This window comes from Lampris incognitus, chromosome 6 (assembly GCF_029633865.1).
Source record: "Lampris incognitus isolate fLamInc1 chromosome 6, fLamInc1.hap2, whole genome shotgun sequence".
NCBI classification, from domain to species: Eukaryota; Metazoa; Chordata; class Actinopteri; order Lampriformes; family Lampridae; genus Lampris; species Lampris incognitus.
This window is the reverse complement of record NC_079216.1, coordinates 36,916,561-36,936,333: the sequence shown is the minus strand read 5'-3', so window position 1 is coordinate 36,936,333 and position 19,773 is coordinate 36,916,561. Positions and strand designations below refer to the sequence as shown.

Genomic DNA, 19,773 nt, shown 5'->3' with positions numbered 1-19,773 from the left:
CCCCACCAAAGAGGGAAATGGGTTGACCGGATGATGACGTCACTTTTCGCAGTTTGACTGAACGCTCGAAGGTTCTGGCGAGAGACGTGACGCCGTCAACGTTTCGCTAATCTTCGGCGTCTGCGTTTCGCCCGGTCGCAGCGATATATCAGCAGTTTATTTACACGCTCCTATTCTAATATTTAAGCATCAAGCCTCTGTGTTAGGATCCGGCAAAAATGAAATGGATGTTTAAAGAGGATCATTCCCTCGGTAAAGGGGTTTTGATTGTTATGAAACAAGGTGTTCTTACTTGTGCATCTCTTATTTCCTGTCGTGTCTTATTCACAGTGCGGGGTTTCGCCATGTCATGCCTGAAATGCAGAAATGCATGCCAAGTTTTTTTGTCCTCCGGGGCGCCCTGTGACAGTTGTTAATGCGTAATGGTTCATATGGCTTACAGAGAAGGCTAACGGGCTCTCCCATCGAGTTAGATTACAGTCGTCATCTCCCACAACATGGGGGCTCGTTTAGTTTGCGGCACCAAGAGGTTTTATTTTGCAAGTTGGCTTGTAAACCCTGAGGTCATGACAGCTGTTATGGCTAGCCTGCGATGTGTGCTACAATAGAAAGTATTATTTTCATTATAATAGCAGACCTGACGTTGCTTTTGTTTTGCATCCTCTGACACTTTGAATCCAATGCTGTCCATGATTACACGTGGTTCAATGAGCGTTTTCATCTTGCTATGTGCTGTGTGATACAGAATTGTCGCTTTGTATAAGGATATGGATACGGGCTGTATCCATATCCTTCTCAGATAACCTCGTCTCTTTTTTTATGAAGCTACAGTTCTGCAAAGACGTCTCCATAATTAGGTATTTTATCTAGGCTAATTATACAATGTGTGAAGTTCGAACCTAAATGGATCCACCACTCTATCACATGGCACCCGAGGCCTTTGTTCAGTTTCTACTTTTTCTTCATCGGTAAAGTTAAAATTGATAGTTCTAAAGCTCAAAATCATTAGTTTCACCCAACAATGAGCTGGGCCATTAGCTTGGAAATGAATCTTTTATTAGTGGCTTTTTATTCTTGGAAATCTGGCTGTTCACTTTGTGATTTTTTTTAGGCTTTCAAGCTTAAAAAATTGTAAGATCTAGCATTTTTTTTAGCCTAATGTCCAATATCCGTATTTGAACTGGAGCGTACATAGTAGAGGACAGTTTTGTTACCTACAAACCCTCTACTCCCCCCCCTGCTAAATTGCCCAGATTGTCGCATTTGTCAGCTTTCAGTAGGTTCTTTGTCCATTATCTTTTATAGGATGCTTGCCCTTGCAAATGTTGCACTACGGTAGACTTGGCTATGCTACACTTGCAGTGAATCCCAAGAGGCCATGCTGATCCATTTTATCTCTGATTTCCTGTTTGTTTCCTGTCTCTCCCTCAGAACACCGATGTGTGGAGTCAGCCAAAATACGCAGCAAGTATCCTGACAGGGTGCCAGTGAGTAAAGGGGTGATGGGGATAAGGATGGACAGAGTGCCTGATTGAGAAAGTCAGTGACAGAAATGATAGACAGAAAGAGATGCAGGGTGTGAATTAATTACTGAATGAGGGATGAGAGAAGAGGGGGTAGAAGAAAACAAGAATGTGTTTGATTAACCAAGTAAGTTTGTGTTAATGAGGAATTTGACTTGGTCAGTTGCTCATATGAAACACGTAGACTTTAACACAGGACTGACTGAGATAGTATCTGTGCCTATTTATGACTTGGAAATTATGAATATGACCTGACTCTAAGAATACACAATGGCACAAATAGTTCCTCCAGTCTACAATCACTATCTCTTTAATTTCCCATCTTGCTAGCGAAGGCCTATAGGGTTTCACCCATACCCCCGGAGCCCCAGTTGAGATTCAGCAGGGCGCCTGCTGTTCCCTGTAGGGGTGTAGGTTACTAGGCCACCTGGTTTGGCTCAGCACTTTTGTCACTCTACTGAGAAAACAGTATAGGGCAATACACATTCCTCTTGGTAAACTGCACTAATAATTACTCCAAACAATATAATGTTGGCGTCCGGGTGGTGTAGCGGTCTATTCCATTGTCTACCAACACGGGGATCTCTGGTTTGAATCCCCATGTTGCCCCTGGCTTGGTCGGGCGTCCCTACAGAAACGATTGGCTGTGTCTATGGGTGGGAAGCCGATGTGGGTATGTGTCCTGGTCGCTGCACTAGCGCCTCCTCTGGTCGGCCGGGGCGCCTGTTTGGGGGGGAGGGGGAACTGGGGGGAATAGCGTGATCCTCCCACGCGCTACGTCCCCCTGGTGAAACTCCTCATTGTCAGGTGAAAAGAAGCGGCTGGTGACTCCACATATATCGGAGGAGGCATGTGGTAGTCTGCAGCCCTCCCCGGATTGGCAGAGGGGGTGGAGCAGTGACCGGGACGGCTCGGAAGAGTGGGGTGATTGGCCAAGAACAATTGGGGAGAAAAGGGGGGGGAAATCCCAAAAAAAAAATACAATGTCAGTGTGGCAAGAGCTTCTCAAATCCCAATGTGTATTGTGCATTCAGGAGCTGACTTCAGTAAAGTACCGTTAATTTACGTTACCGGGAATTAAACTCATAGTAGATAACAAAACACGCACACAAACTAATTGGTTTAAATCTCTACCGTCACGGTAAATATCAACACATTCATGTTAGGGCCATGTAGCAGAGCTACAAATCGACACTTTAGGTCAAAGGGCCTCTGCCAGGTTTGGGCATGAGTAGCTGTTAAAATCAGAGTTATGGAAATGCCTTTTTGTGTGGTGTCTCAGGGTCTTTTGTGTGGCTGACAATGCCTGTTAGGGTTAAACCAGATATCCCTTTGTGCTTTACTTCTGCACCTGTCTGATGGGAACACTGCTGAAAAGAAAAGGACTGAGACCCCACTAAGACTGTCAAATTTCCTTCCATCTGTTTGTCTGGCTGTTTGTGAAATTGTTCAATACAGCAGATTTTTGGATAATTTTTCACTTATCCATAATGACATTTATATGCAAGGTACATGTGTACTACAGTGGAAACTAGTGAACCAACTGGGTTATGACTCAGCCATAATGTGGAAGTTATGGTGGTGCAATATTTTAATGGTTCCAAAAAAAATATATTCTTGATGAAATGTGCAGGTGGGCTACACCGAACTGTACCTTTTCCTCTTAAGTTTTCCCAACATTTAATTCTTCTAAATAATATCCATTTTCAAGTTCTTCAGAAGATCATGATTGTACTTTGATAAAATTACAAACGATGAACATCCACAAAATACATGTCAGTCAAAAGGTTTTCTGAGGTTTGTGATAGTAAATACTATATAAACTACATTTCATGAATTTATTAGGCATGTAACCCCAAGGGTATACGCTTCAGTTGAGTGAGTTTTGTACCCAACAGTGTACATTGCAATTGTGTATGTGTATGTGTGTGTGTGTGTGTGTGTGTGTGTATGTGTGTGTGTGTGTTTCTGTGCCAGGTAATAGTGGAGAAGGTGTCTGGCTCACAGATCGTGGACATTGACAAAAGGAAGTACCTGGTGCCTTCTGATATAACCGTGGCCCAGTTCATGTGGATCATCAGGAAGCGCATCCAGCTCCCCTCAGAGAAAGCCATCTTCCTCTTTGTCGACAAAACTGTTCCCCAGTCCAGGTGAGATGGGAAGGAACATGCACAGTTTAAAATGCGTCAGGATTGGCTCGTGCTGTTGGCAAAATACTCTCACATTGCCTTGCTTGTGATAGATATTTCTTGTGGGAGGGAGTTCGAAATGATAAATGGTCAGTTGACATGCATTATAATTAAATAGCACACATTGTGCATCAGAGAACTTACCTCCGTACCAAATTTGGTGCCTTTATTGCAAAGTAGCAAAGTATTTATCGTTAACTGTCCGGCTTTATTGCTGCAAACCAGATCAAAATAAGCAAAAAATGAATAATATCAAAACTGATTGTACATTTAAAGACAGTACAAAAATGTCCCATCAACTTTTCTTGACATTACTACTGGTATTATGGCCTTGTGTGAAGATTTTGGTTTGCATTACAATTTTCTAAAATAGGCATACCATACAACATAACAGAAGAGGTGGTTTATCGTACTTATGTAAAGGTTCCCCATCTTGCAGTAAAATAGATTTTCCTGGGGAGGGATGCTTTAAAATTTGGTCCTCTGGTGTGACACTACACAGTCTTTTGGACAGGAAGTGCAGACATTAATTTGTTCTCCATTCTGACAGGAAGTGCAGACATTAATTTGTTCGCCATTCTGTCAGTTAAAACCTGTAAAATGGGGTCCGTGGTGGTGTAGCGGTCTAAGCATCAGCTTTGTGTCGATGCAGTTCCCCACTGGGGACCGGGGTTCGCGCCTCGGTCTCGTCAGATCCGACTATGGCCGGGCTCGATGAAGCAGCAATAATTGGCAACGCTGTCTTCGGGAGGGGGGGCGGAGTCGGCTTGTGTTCGTCCCATGAATGCGTCTCTGTGTGTGTCGGAAAAAGCAGTGGTTCGGCCTGGATTCACCTTGTCACGAAAGGGGTGAGGCGTCTCCTTCGAGACTGCCACCCGGAAAGATGCAGTTGGTGAACACATACAGTATGAGGGTGGGTGTTTGAACTAGAATAGGGAGCGATTGACCACTAAATTGGGAGAAAAAGGGAAAAATCAGAAATAAATCTTTAAAAAAAAACACCTATAAAACTAGAACTCAGACGCTAGTGATAACGACCTTTAAGCCTTTACTTGCATCTATTTTTGTTGTTCACTTGGTAAAAAATATTGCATTTATATTTTGATCAAGAAAATCCACTTGCTGAATAGACTGGAGTGAAGGCTCTCAAAAAAAAAAAAGTTCAGCTGTGCGATAACAAACTGCATGCTAGATCCGTTACATTTACAGGTTATATCTCTACCCACATCTGACATATCGCACACTATTTGGTGGCATCCTTTATTCTGAGGACCTTACTATGATGCACCATGACTTCCATGTATTTTTTTTTTTACAATTTAAAGCATAGTCTGATTCACAACCCCAATGCTGACTGCTATTCATTACTCTAAATACTCTTAGTGCCACCCTCTGCCCATTGAGCATAATTTTAACCTCATTCCTGTCCCCCTGTTAAGCCATCTGGCCTCATATTAATTTCAAAGCCATCCTGTCGAACACCGGTAGTTATGGCTCACCATTGAGTTGGTAGAGGATACACCTACACATAGACTGATTGTCTGGGACGGATACACTCCATAGATAACTTGCTGAAGTTTGACGAGGATGAATAGGATCTGAAAGGATATACCACAGCCACCATTTCCCTTATGCAACTGCATTGTCGTCCCGTGACAATTACACAATAGTGTGTTATCTAATATTGATAGACTTGTGATCCTTCTTGACTCTGGATATTTGTTTGATTAAGCTGTTGTGCGCCTGTCTTTGTCTTGGTGATTAATGTGCGATACAGTTGAATTTTAATTATGTGAGCATCAGATATTTTAAAAACTTGTGTAAGTAATTTGACCTGGCATCGTTCCCTTGAACATCGGTTTTGCAGCAGACTCAATAAATCTCTCAACACTGCCTTGTACCTTTTGTTTAACACTAGAAGGACCAAGACGATCGTTTTGACTGTTTTGGATTTTCAAAGTTTAATAACTTTGTGGGGGGGGGGGGGATACAGACCTGCCGCTGCCTGAATGGCCCTAAAATTGCATATATTTGCATTAAAATTAGTTTTAGATCAATTGCACACAAAAAAATGTATGATAAGATCTACCTAAAACGACCATGAGCGGCCAAAATGACTACATGTAATTTGCGCGTGATTGTGCGCGTCATGTCACTATGACATGTGTTGGTTATATCATTTCCTTCGCGAAGTTCATTGCTCTGTCCTAGAAACACACTAGCGTACTCCAGCGCAGAGTAATAGTCTAAACTTGATTTTTGATTATTGCCAACATGTCTGGTTACAGACGCCATTTCAGACACACCATGACTACCACCGACGCATTGCAGTATTTATAGGCGTTGGACAGCGGCCATTTTAAATTGTTTGAAAACTAGTAATAAAGTTGTTAAAATGTTAATTTTGGTGTCAGTCGTTTCTTAACAGACATATAAACATATGTAATGCATTAATATCTCAATTGGGTATTTAGCTTGACAGAATATAGAGTTAAAAACCGTGCCCATGGTCGTTCTAGTAGTTTTTAAGTTCCGGTCGTTGTTGGGGACTGTTTCAATACTTATTTTCAGGTTTTTTTTCTTCAATATTTATTTTCAGTTTTTTTTTTTTTTTTACATTTCACGTTTTATAGGCCTTGTTACGTATGTTAGATTAGCAGTGTGTGTTGGGTTTTTTTTCAGGTAATATTTTCACTTTTTCAATTTTGCTATTCCAGTTCAACAGTGTATCTGAAGTTTAAATTTGTAAAAATAGTAGTATAGTTGTTAAAGTGTTAATTTTTGTGTCAGTCGTTTTCTAACAGACATACTAACATATGCAGTGCATTAATATCTCAACTGGGTATTTATCTTGACAGAGTTTAAAAACCGGCAGTCATTTTGACCGCACATGGTCATTTAAGGTAGAAGTGAAATCCAGGTCGTTCTAGTGTTAAGGTACAAGGAAGTGTTAATTACTTCAGCAAACAGCTTACACCCAGCATCACGTCACAGTCAACCCACAAGTTTTTCCAGCAACAGGCAAAAGCAGCTGCTGATTTCTGGCTTGAAATTTCCTGCTCAGCAACAAGTTAGAAACTGACTCAGAGTCAACAAGTCCAGAACGTTATTAAATTAACACCTTCAACATTATAGTGGTGAATGATCCTCTATTGTATATGGTACACAAATAGATGCTACATCTGTCATCAAGGCACTATGATGTGCACTCGGGATAACTTCTGGTGGCCTGGCAGTCAGTTTGGCACACTGGACATTGACATCCTGCTACATCTAACTCCTTTTTAACTCTCTCTGAATGAGAGCATAAGCTAAATGCTTAAGAGCGTAAATGTGATGGATACCCTCTTAATGGCCATCTTTTTCGGTAGCTACTTTCCCAAAGCAACGTGTTCTGCTCAGAACCTTTTGGCGCTGCTATGTGAGCTCTGACTATTTCCTCTCCAATCTGTGCCTGTGTTGCAGTTTGACCATGGGCCAGCTGTACGACAAGGAGAAAGACGAGGACGGCTTTCTGTATGTGGCTTACAGCGGAGAGAACACCTTTGGTCTTTAGGCCTTATATACTATAACAATTCTGGGTTAATGTTATATTTTAATGCCGTTCTGTCTTTCTCATACACACAGACACAGACACACACACAAACAAACAAACACACACTCTAGGGCCCAACGCATATTTGCGCAGGAAGTTATTGACCAATATTTGCCTTTCACAGATATTGTGACATTAATTACATCACTATGGCACCAACACAGTTTGCACAAATGAGTCTCTGTTAGTTGTAAAAACACACCTGACAAAATCCTAAAATAAACGTATACTATAGCTCTGTTTGGGTTCAGACGAAGCTATGATTATTTATACAGACGACAGTCATGCAGCCTTGAGGGTGTTTGTCACAGTTAATCTTCAATTAACATTACACTAATGCATTTTTCCACCACAGAAATATGATGATTACAAAGGCATTTCAGACATCAATCACTATCCTCCAACCAACATCATTATCATGCAACAGCCACTTAATAAAAAGAAAAAAGGTTGGGCTCTAACACAAGCACACACACACACACATAGATGCATTCCAGTGGCGACATTAATCCACATTGCTTTCATGCAGGCTTGAGTATATCACAGAAAATTGTTTCCCACAGAAGCGTTAAGGAAACATAACCACGCGAAAAGAATCGCTAACCATGTTGCTTATGCATTTGCGTGGCTCATATGATGTATATAAAACTTAAGCGTGTGAATTTAAGTCTTTCATTACACTTGACAGTACGGTAGACTGTGGGAAACAGGCATGACAAAAAGCATGCAAAGCAAGACAACTCGAGCCCTCGAGTGAGCGAATAAACAGGTTAGCCATGAGGATATGGCATTAGCTAACAGTTGCAGGGTTTCTCAAACTCTGGACCAGGGGCCAGAGCAAGACCCCAAGATATTACTGAAGAGTTCATGCACTGGTTATCCAGAAAAGGGAGTTTTCTTTGTTTTCTAGTAGTAGTCACAATTACAATTGTCCCCAAGGGCTGATAGTAAAATTGCTTGAAGGTTTCCCAAGACCAAAAAGCAATTGTTTACAAGCCCCACCAACACCATCAGTACGAGAAATATTAAAGTGGTGATTCTTTATATTGCTCTTTGCTCTCTCTCGCTCTCGCTCTCGCTCTCTCTCTCTCTCTCTCTCTCTCTCTCTCTCTCTCTCTCTCTCTCTCTCTCTCTCTCTGTGGGCATATTTATCAATATAAGCCTTTATCTGAGATGAAAACAGTTTCTGTAGACTCATCACCGTTGCATCCATTTATCATCAGTAGGACACTCACATTTTACTTGAAGTGTATTTTACCCGTTTATCTGCACATTGTAAGCATATATACACACCATTTTTAAATGATGTAAGCCACTTTATATAAATTATACCACATTATGTTGTGCATTATTGTACATTACCATCTTGTGTGACTGTGTTATAAGATTCTCACTAGCTAGGTAGTCAGCCCAGAGGAGTACTCATCCCCAGTTTTTTTGACTTGTATGTTTTAGTCTATTGAATATTGTGATAATTTTTACAATTGTACTACACTCATGCACAATGTGATTTAACTTTGCTTGTAATTTGAGCAGTGTGCTTGTTAAGGCCTTGGTAACGATAAAACACAGCATGGAGCTGTGCAGGAAAGGTGAGGTGGGACTCTGCCCTCCAAATTCAGTTCAGCCTCCTCTGAATCTGACCCCCCACTGAAAACCTGGTCAGGGTTGCAACTTCGGTGCTGAAATGGTTCAAGAATTCGTGTTTCCGCCCGTTACTTCCTGTCAGTCATTTTAGAGACACATTGCCGCAACCTGAAGCTATTTTAATCCTTCAAAAAAATGGGGTTGCAATCTCGAGGGGAATACTAGATACTGTTACTGAATGAACATGAATGCTGTGGTGTGACGGGATTGTTTTATTTCACAACTGTTTGTCATTTGTTTATTACGTCCTAAAAATGTTAAAGAATTTTAGATAATTTTAGATATTTCTAAAGGTAAGGTGGCTGAATAATCTGGCCAATAAAAAGATATAAAATTATTCCCAGTTGTTTTATTGAAAGCAATTTCACATTTGTCAAACCTCTGGCTGATGAACAACATAAAACAGGTTTCCATATTCAGAGCCAGAAAAGACACATTTCACATAAATTAAAAGACATCTGCAAATCGACAAATACAAACAATTAAAAAATACAAGGGCAAACATCACAGAATCAAACAAGAGCTTCATAATGTGACCATGGCTATTCACCATTCATGTGTTTTTTCAGTCAAAGAAAAGTTTCTTTTTTGTTTTTGTTCCCTCCCCCCTCCCCGTTTTTCCCCCCAATTGTATCCTGGCAATTACCCCACTCTTCCAAGCCGTCCGGGTCACTGCGCCACCCTCTCTGCCAATCCGGGGAGGGCTGCAGACTACCACGTCTCCTCTGATACATGTGGAGTCACAAGGCGCTTCTTTTCACCTGACAGTGAGGAGTTTCGCCAAGGGGACGTAGCGCGTGGGAGGATCACGCTATTCCCCCCAGCCCCCCCCCCCAAACAGGCGCCCCGACTGACCGGAGGCGCTAGTGCAGCGACCAGGACACATACCCACATCCGACTTCCCACCCGCAGACACGGCCTGTAGTGTCTTGTAGGGATGCTCGACCAAGCCGGAGGTAACACAGGGATTCGAACCGGGATCCCCATGTTGGTAGGCAACAGAATAAATACCCGGATGCCCAAGTTTCTACTTTTAAACACGTCTTCAGATACATAGTTTAGCTGGCTAATTTCCCATTTATTTCATTTTAAAAATTAGCGCTTAGTGGATTTGTACATTTTCACCCAGCGAGGCAAATGAGAGTGGTCATACCAGCTCCAACTGAGTTTGTGCCATTGGCTGTTGTCGGGATGGGATGTTCGCTCCTTCCCTCCATTTTCTTTTTAAAATCTTGCCTCCCTTACAAGAACAGCGTCCCTTTCATATGTCTGATAAGCATCTGCTGTAACATCGTAAATGGATGGGCCCCACAAGTTAACCATAAGCAAATGAAAACACAATCAAAACTTGTCCCGCAGAGAGAGAAATGGTAGGAAGTAGCGATGACGGTAATGTGAGACACTGAGGATGTAGTCGGCATGGGAAGTACTGTTCAATATTATCTTGGATTAAAACGGGTCATTGTTTTCCGTCAACTGTCTGTTCCTCCATATGCAGCACAAGTTCCCCTCCATAGATGATCCTTTGTCTTGATATCGGTCACAAACATCCCTTCCGCGAGTGATTCCCAGTCAATTTGTCATTGGAGGATGCGAGGGTGTTGGAGGGAAAGACTGTTGTGGTGAAGCTCCTCATGTGCAAATGACAAAAGACCTCCCATGAACATAAATGGAGTTTCACATCCAGCCTGGTGTATTCAGCTGTATTTTTGTTAAGTGAAGACCAGGGGGCTATGGTCACAACAGGTGACAGATTTGGAAAACAACCATTTTCTGCGGACACTTAAACGGTCAACAACCTCCTGAAACAGCAGGACTGCAGAGTGTGTCCTGCTGTTGGAGTTAATGTCATCTTGGGGTACGAGTGTCCAATACACTGGAACATATTGATCTATACCTCAAACACCCAAACTGACCAGATAAGCCAATTGGTTTAATATATCAATATATAGTGTATTGCAGCCAAATTCTACATCACTATTTGTGCCCAGTTACAATGTCCATATTAAGAAATAGCAGACATCTTCACATCAAAGCAGAATGTAAACGTGCATGGTTCGATCTTTGACTTCCCAGATCCAAAGGCCATTACTTTGAACTTCCTCCATTTACTGTAAAGTTTGCATTAGGAAGGCTCTATTTCATGGCATTTTAACTGACCAGTAAGTGCCACAAGATGTCTATTCTGTAGCATTTCTTGACCTCTGACCTACAAGTCCTGCATAGACTAAACTGCAGTTTTGTGGCTTGACACCAGTGAGCCAGACCGTGTTTCACTGAAACAATAGGAGATCTCTGTTGCTGCGTGGCCACAGAGGGAAGGCCTGGATACGGAGCTGCTGCCAGGCCTGCTGGTAAGATTGGCATGCCTGCTTGTAGTCCCAGTAGCTCTGCAGCTCCTTCCCCCTGAACACACACACACACACACACACACACACACACACACACACACACACACACAAATAAACAGGGAGACATTTCTCTAAGCGGGTGGGGTTTTTTGTGAGAGTTTGTGCCGCGAAACGAGACGAGAATATCAACACACTTAACATCACTTAATGTCACTTCACAGGCATTTGAGCTGTGCTTGGCTCTTTGATAAAGAGAAGGACTTAGAAAGCAGCAACGTCAGCAGGACCAGACCGGTTCAGAACTGATGTGAAATTGAACCAAAGACCAAATGAGAGAATTGCTAAATCAATATACGCCAACTCCTGTCTACATGCAACTGACAAATCAAATCAGGTAAGCCCATATCAAGAAGCCTGAGGTGATTGGTAAATTTCAAGTGCAACTTGAATCCCCAACTCTACATGAGAATGAGAGACCGTAGGCACAACTCAACAACAACTGAACAATGGACACTCCCTGATAGATATAGCCACAATAGTCTTTATTTCTGAATAGATGCAATGCTGATACTTGGCTTATTGTGGCTGTCTAAAATCTTATTAAGGTTTAATGGGCTGTTAGGAAGCTGTGTGTGTGTGTGTGTGTGTGTGTGTGTGTGTGTGTGCGTGCGTGCATGTATGCGTGCATGCATTGTGAGGTCACATATATGAGGAAGGACTGAGACAGGATCAGGTTATCTCCTGAAGAGCTGGGGAACAGAGGCACCACTGTTATCCCTGGGAGAGCATTCTCAGCCAACAACACAAGTCAGTACACACACAAACACACACACACACACACACCTTTACAAAAAAAGAAAAAACGCAGAAATTCCAAACATTGAGACAGACAGAAATGTGAGCAACAACAGACACTTGAACAAGAACAGTCTCACTCAAATGCCAGCACAGAAACATGCATTATCAGCTACTATGCGTGCACGCGTGAATGTATGTACACACATGCAAACACAAACATACACACACACACACAAATACACACACTATGTAGTCTATGACGACGGAATGATGTGTGACCTTTTTCCTATGCTTAAGCAGGGAATACAAAGAACAATGACATTACATATTGAATAAGGAAATTAACATCATAAAGAATTGGATAATCATGTCAGGGACAAAAATGTGACACTGGGAATGGCAGAGTCACTTCAACGAGTAAAGCGTACATTTTGTTTTTCCTTTTTGGATGTGTAATACAATTTCATCCTTTAGAAGTCATGAAGTCACTAACTTAGTATTAGTGGTGGCTATATTTTGCACATTTGTATACTGACTCACAGATCATGTATCTCAGTTTGACCTGCTTTTGAGACCTTTGAGACATTAAGCAACCATAACAGAGAAATACCTTTCAAAAATACACCTCAGTCATTTGTGCTTTTTGTTGATCTTGCAATCTTTTCTTGTGATGTCAGCACTATAAAACAATTCACTTTCCCTACTGCTAGCAGTTTAGCGTCACTCTGGGTCAGATTATCTTCAGGTATGTGATGGGTACCGTTGTCCACATGAGATAGAACAAAGGGTTTTGACAATCGCAGCAAAGTGTCTGTCAGTTTCTTTAAATGACAATATAACTGATAGGGTCTGATGTGTCCTGAGAATAAACCTCAGCCAAGCTGGGAATGGTTTCCAAATACTGTCTGATGCATGTCTGCTCAGCAAAATGTGCAAGGTACATATAAGTAAAATATCCCTCCTGCTGTCATGCAAAACAAATAGCTTCTGATAATTGAAAATGTTGCTTAGCCAGTTCTGGCGATTGTTAAGTTTTGGAGCCTATGAAAAGCATTAAAAACAAAATGAAGCAATGTTCCATTATTCAAATGTGTGGGGCATAAGCTTCAGGTAAAACTGATAAACGTTGACTTATTAATGTGAAGGTATGAATGTATGACAAAAGTAATGATGTTTATTACCTGAGAGAGTCAGGAAGAAGGGACTGGTCAGTGGCAGACACTAGAGACAGAAAGGAATGAAACAGCTCCACCTTACACAGCAGAGACCTGAGAACATACACATACAACACACACACCGCCAAATATAAATCTGCTCAAAATCGAGCACTGGTTTTACAAACAGTACAAAGTAATGAGACGCGAGTAGAAACTACTGCATCTGAGCAGGAAAAACTTGAACAGCGCGTTCAAATACAGTTAATTTGTTGGAATCTCCCTTCTTTTTCTCATCATCACTTGTGGTGTATTGTCCACACCTCGCTTTGTCTGTACCGAGAACCTTCTTGGTAACACCATGTTTGTAGCCGTTGGCAGTGACATCTAATGGCTGGTCAGGCACATCACACCAACTGATAGCTGGAACAAGACATTCATTGACATTCAATGACTACACAAAACCAAAAACTGTGGCCTCTAAAGGAGGCTTTCCCAAAATTGTGAGATACTATTGTGAGATAAAACTGTGTAAGGTCCCTCATGCTACCAGTCTACCTGCCCCACAGGGGGAGACTCTGCCCTGTCCAGCCCGGTGTCGGAGTTCAGTCTGGGCCTGGCTATGGGGGAACTCTATGGTGGACTGGAGCAGTTCTGGACCATGCACTGAGAAACCAGCAGGAAGGTCTGATACATGGGAGCACCTGGAGAGATGGCAGAGAAGTTCTCCTCTGTAAACACTGAATATAGCCTTATTGCTACATGGCCGTGCTCAGGGTCTTTGACTTTTACCTGGAGGATGCTGTTACACCGTGCTATTCCCCTCAATCCCGGCAGATTATTTTTGGTACTGCATGTGTCTTGAGTAAATCTGATAGCAATCGGATTTAGTCAAACCACACAAAAATCCAAGAGTAAACAGACCCAAGACACATGAAAGAATGATTTAAATCTGATTTCTCGAACCACATCAGGAAGTGGTTTGAGAAATCAGATTTAAATCCTTCTTCATGTGTTGTTTACATTTGGATTTATAATAATAATAATAATCATCATCATCACATTTATATAGCGCTTTTCTAGACACCCAAAGCACTTCACACTGAAGGGGGTAACTCACTTCAACCTCCACCAATGTGTAGCACCCACCTGGGTGATGCATGGCAGCCATTTTGCACCAGAATGTTCACCACACATCATCTCGAGGTGGAGAGGGAGGAATCATTGAGCCAATTACATGGGGGGATGATTAGGTGGCCAGATGGAGACAGCCAGATTGGGAATTTTGCCAGGATACCAGGGAACCCCCTACTCTTTGTAATAAGTGCCATGGGATCTTTAATGACCACAGTGAGTCAGGAGGAAGGAATGGCATCTCCTACAGCAGTGTTCCCGTCAATGCGCTGGGGCATTGGGATTTGATATTTGTTGTTTTTTTGTTTATTATGACCAGAGGGAGGACTGCCCCCTTCTGGCCCACCAACGCCACCTCCGGCAGCAACTTGGTTTTCCCGGGAGGTCTCCCATCCAAGCACTAGCCAAGCCCATATCTGCTTAGCTTCCGTCATTTGGCAGAGCCAGGGTACATGTTAGTACAGCTGCCAACATTATATAGTTTGACCAAATCTGATCGCTATCAGATTTACTCAAGATGCATTTTTAAGCTAAATGTAAACAGGGTGTTAGGTTTCATTCAACCCACTTTACATTAGAGTAAAATGTCAAGGCTACCGAAGCCCACTAGTAAGTCATGGGTAACAAGCTGAAGGACTTTTCTTTACTCTGATTCAGTGGTTGTAAAAGCTAAGCTGAGTTCAGGTTTGAGAAGCCACTTCAACTTCACAAACGATAATAAAATGAGTTTTATCACTCTTGTCAGTTAATTGCGGCAATAAGCCACAGTCTGTGCAGGATGATTAGCAGTTTTTTTTTTTAACATATTCACTGCAAAGACTTTAGAAAAAAGGATGTCTCACCTGGTGACCAAGGCTCTCTGCATAACCTCATGACTGAAGGGACACTTCCCCACCACGATGGCGCTGAAGTAGAGCGCATGTTGCAGATAGTGAGACAACAGTGCACCCTGGAAGCCCAGCACGCCCCAGCGAGCCAGCTTGTCGCTGCAGGAGAGGGACAGCGTTGGCTCCCCACGCCCAGGCTTCACCCGCAGCATCCCAGTGCTGTGATACCCTATCCCTGGTTGCTGAGGGTCCGCTGGGCCACCTGGGACACACTTGGCCCCCGTTCTGTGAAGGTCCGTGGCCCGTAGTTCCAACTGCTCTGTTGAAAACTGGGAAACACAGTCGGTGGTTGTTTGGGTAACATCGGTTTGTTTCGGATCAGAATTGTCAGTTGTATTCAAAGAGGAGGATTTTGACCATTTCAAGTCTCCTCTACTCTTTGACTCTCTCTCATCCTTCTCCTGCTCCTTGGGACAAGGAAACTTTACTTTTAGCCCCTCACTTGTCTCCTCTGCTCTCCGCTTCAAGGTTGGTCGCCCTCCTGTGACTTGGGCAGGTCTCTCAGAGATCTCGCTGTACCTAACAGGAGGGCATGGTTGAGACTGACTGTCAGTCATAGGGATTATTGAAGCATCACCACCTGGTAACACAGAAACGAATAATACAGATTTTGCAAATCAGACAAACGTAGTTTCTTGCAGTTTTCAACAGACCTTATACGTATATTGCCAGGAGCATGCGAATAATGTATCGTTCAAGCACTTTGTCAGACATGTTAAGCCAATTTGGACCCATTCGTTTTCATGTCCTCCTGTTCACAAATCATTAGAATTATTTTTAATAACAAATGCTGAAGTTTACCTGACCTTTTGTGTACTTTTGTGATTGTGTACTGCACCCCTTAGACATCACTTGGCAACAAGGTCATCAATGGAGCCACTGGTTAACATCTGACACTCGTAAAAAATGTATGTTGACACAAAAACTACCTATTCTATATTAACCCAGTAGTGGCAGACCCTAATTGTTGGTTACTTGCCCTCAATGCTGGAAAAATTATGAAAAATAATTAAAATCCATTTATGATCTTATTGATTTTGCAATACTGAAAAAGTAGGCGGTTTAAGTGCAATGATTCCAGTTCGCAACATAAAAACATCTTTAAAAACAAAAAGAACATTAAAGGTCATTATTTAGCTGTAACAGGAAGGTACTAGAACTGATACAGGCAGGAATAAAAAGGGGGGGAAAATCCAACCCACTTGGTTATAATGAAAGCTTTAAAAGGGATTGCAGACACAGTGGACTCACACGGGGTGTGACTGGTGAAGAACAGGAAAGAGACTCCTGATTTGAGCCTCCACTTTCCTTGCTGATCAGCCTGACAGAACACTGAGCTGTCCTGGCCACACACTGCCCTGCACAGCTGCTCCATTAGGTACCTGCGTGCACGTGCGTACACACACACACACACACACACACACACACACACACACACACACACACACACACACAGACACACTTTAATTACAGGATTCAGTGCATCTCATGTTCTCTGTATCTTTTCATTGCAAAATAATGCATGGTTCTAAAGAATGGTAAATACAGGCATATATGCACACATACAACTTTTCACACAAATTTGAACACACATGCAGTATAAAGACAGCATGGCGATGTAATTCCCCCCGAGCATCTTATTTATCATATGCTTGAGCTCCATCATGTGCACGATTATTCACACACCTAATGCATCCTCTTCTAGCAATGACTTCTGCATGGCTGTCATTGAGAACATCACCTAGAGGGATCAAAGGGGGAGGGGGGGGAATACACGACATGAAAAGTAATTTTCCTAAAAGGTCTGCTTCGTAAAAAAATCGGAAGAAGCCTAATTTTCATTATGTAAACCATGCATTGTGGGACTGTCGCATTGGGATTTGGAGTGGTATTAACACGTATTATAACATTGTATTACTCAGCACACCGAAGAGGAGACAATGAAACCGATTTGACGGCAGCAAAAATGTTCTGTTGGTATGCATGATGTCACATTGCAAAGTACTTGGGCGTTGTGGAAAGGATGTAGAGGTGTGTCTTGATGCATGCTCAATAATCCAGGTAAGAAAATCAAAGAAGGTTGGATCAGTTCATCTGGACACAACCTCTATTGACAGATACGTTTCATCACTCAACTAAGTGACATCTTCAGTCTAAACTGACTGCAGGTATCCCCGCCCAATACTGTCAACAATACAGTACAAATTAGTTGCATAACAATGCAAAGATGGGTGTGACCATTAATTAAGAGTTTCGATAGCCATGTGTACTAGTCACGTGAATCTAGTCATTGTTTCAGTAGTTATCTGTCGCCGTCTTACAATGCTGTGATTGCAGCATTCCCTCGTCCTCTGTGAATAGTACACATGGCCACTGAAACTCTAGTTAATAATCACACCCATATTTGCACATGAAACTGGTCTTTGGTTTCGGTCGTTATGCAACTGTATTGAACTGTATTGTTTATAATGGGTGGGGATACCTGCAGTCAGTTTGGACTGAAGATGTCACTTAGTTGATTGATGAAACGTTGTATCTGTTAATAGACGTTGTATCCAGATGAACTGATGCAATCTTCTTTGATTAGATGTAGAGGTGTATTTTTCTGGGGTCAAAAGCAATGATGACCTTTTGAGCTCATAGCTGCGCGTCCAATGCATTTGGTCCCAGTTCCCAGCGAAATGACCGCCTTTTCCACTGTGGCTGCAATAGAGAACAATGTCAAAGAAAAACAGCGTAAAATGAAAACACGTGTTGAAAAAGAATAGGATATCACAGAGCAAGGAATCGACTATCTGCTGGAACATCATTTCAAATCTTGTTTATCATTAACCTGTCTACCTATCCAGTGTTGCTTGTGTGGTTAAAAATGAACTAGCTCTGGTCAGAATACTACAACAACGACAACAATATATATGATATCCTACCGACCCTTGTCGCCTTTGAGATGCGGAGTCAGTAGCACCACAGCGGCCAGCAGGGTCCACTCTCTGCCCGGCTCAGGCTTCCCTCTCTTGGGCAGCTCGTTAAAACGCTCGTAGCACAACTTGGCGATTTCATTGGCAGCCCACATTCTGCAAACGGAGGAGAGTATCGAAGAGACTGTGGAGGGGCGTCGGCAAATATGTTTAAATCTATTTTATTTTTCAGCAACTGTGTATTTTATTTAAACACTGCATTCCTTCACTTCGTCTCCGCGTCTTAGGACGCCTCGAGATGTTACCCTAAACTGTGCAGGACGAACTTCCGGAATAGTATCGGCTTTCACAATAAAAGTCCTTTTTTATTTTATTTTTAAATGGGATTTTTTTATAATTGTGTTGATAATTACGTTTTTTAAGAGACATTAAAGTTCCTTTCGGTTTTATTTGAACTTAGTTTACGAATCTTCGTGCCATGCCCAATGAGATATTTACAAAGAGCCAGCGATGGCTATGACTTTGAAAACGTTGAAAATCAGATTGGATAAAATTGTCCCGACAGAAACAATAATAGAAAACAACCGAGAGAAAATAAGATGCAAGTAGAGAACAGAGCACATTGAACTGTGAAGCACAGATAATCAATCAATCAATCAATCAATCAATCAATCAATCAATCAATCAATCAATCAATCAAGTTGTATTTTATATAGTGCTTTTCTAGCTGCTATAATAGAGAAGCTGCTATAATAAGTACATAATAATTAATACTGTTATATTAAATAAGGTGTAAATTCATACCAAAATATACATACTACAAAGACAGCAATAAAAGCAAGCTACTCCACACCTACATGGGTGAGGGAAAGGGATAGTCCTAATCACTATGTTAAAGTCCCTTGGCTTTGTTTGGAGGCTGATTTACAGTGAACTGATTCTTTGACACACACGCGTGAAAAGAAATGATTGAGCACATTTCCAGGAGTTTTTCTGAAGATGGCACTAGACCCTCAAACAAACTGGAATAATTGTGTCACTTGAAGAATTTGTCCCATGATGAGAAAATGCTACTCTGAGCCAACAAAGTCAGTAAGACAGGTTACATAGATGTGAGATGGTTGGGGCGTAGATGTACACCAAGTAACACCCTTGTGTGATTCAGCGTTAATGCCATTCATGTGGTAGTTTTTCCAATATGGATGCATAATTTTTCAACACCCACAGTGATACTACTTGGCTGAAGCCAGTGCTGATACGACACTTCACATCAGCAGGCATATTTGTACTCATCTGATCCACTTCCTGTGGACAGTGATTTTGTTCCAAACTGTAACTGTACCTTCTATGGTCAGATTTAGACAAAAAGTGGTGAGTGGTTTTCTATCTGGTCCAAATGTGACAAAGATACACATGGAGATAAAAGATTTATTTGCTTTAATTGTATCTTTTCCGAAGAAGTAGTGACAACATTGAGGGACAGCATCATGTGGTTAAGTGAACCTCAGAAATGTTCCTTACTGTACTTTGTATCTGTAACCTTCTTACCTTGGTGCAGGAGCATCGATTAATCAGGG

The 19,773-nt window shown here is 41.9% G+C and overlaps 2 protein-coding genes across 2 annotated transcripts; one reads left to right on the top strand and one right to left on the bottom strand.

Annotated features, from left to right (window-relative positions):
• Positions 1 to 67: 67 nt before the first annotated feature.
• On the top strand, positions 68 to 9,291 carry gabarapl2 (GABA(A) receptor-associated protein like 2). The gene is made up of 4 exons (XM_056281728.1): positions 68 to 252; positions 1,432 to 1,487; positions 3,501 to 3,673; positions 7,178 to 9,291. The coding sequence occupies exons 1-4, from the start codon at positions 219 to 221 to the stop codon at positions 7,266 to 7,268; spliced, it is 354 nt and encodes a 117-aa protein (XP_056137703.1). The 5' UTR covers positions 68 to 218; the 3' UTR covers positions 7,269 to 9,291.
• Positions 9,292 to 9,583: 292 nt separating this feature from the next.
• adat1 (adenosine deaminase tRNA specific 1) lies at positions 9,584 to 18,351 on the bottom strand. Its single transcript, XM_056282254.1, has 10 exons — positions 18,210 to 18,351; positions 17,907 to 17,975; positions 16,965 to 17,019; positions 16,530 to 16,660; positions 15,234 to 15,858; positions 13,816 to 13,961; positions 13,581 to 13,680; positions 13,285 to 13,371; positions 12,666 to 12,668; positions 9,584 to 11,360 (listed from the first exon to the last, which is right to left on the bottom strand). The coding sequence occupies exons 1-10, from the start codon at positions 18,349 to 18,351 to the stop codon at positions 11,228 to 11,230; spliced, it is 1,491 nt and encodes a 496-aa protein (XP_056138229.1). The 3' UTR covers positions 9,584 to 11,227.
• Between the last annotated feature and the right edge of the window lie 1,422 nt (positions 18,352 to 19,773).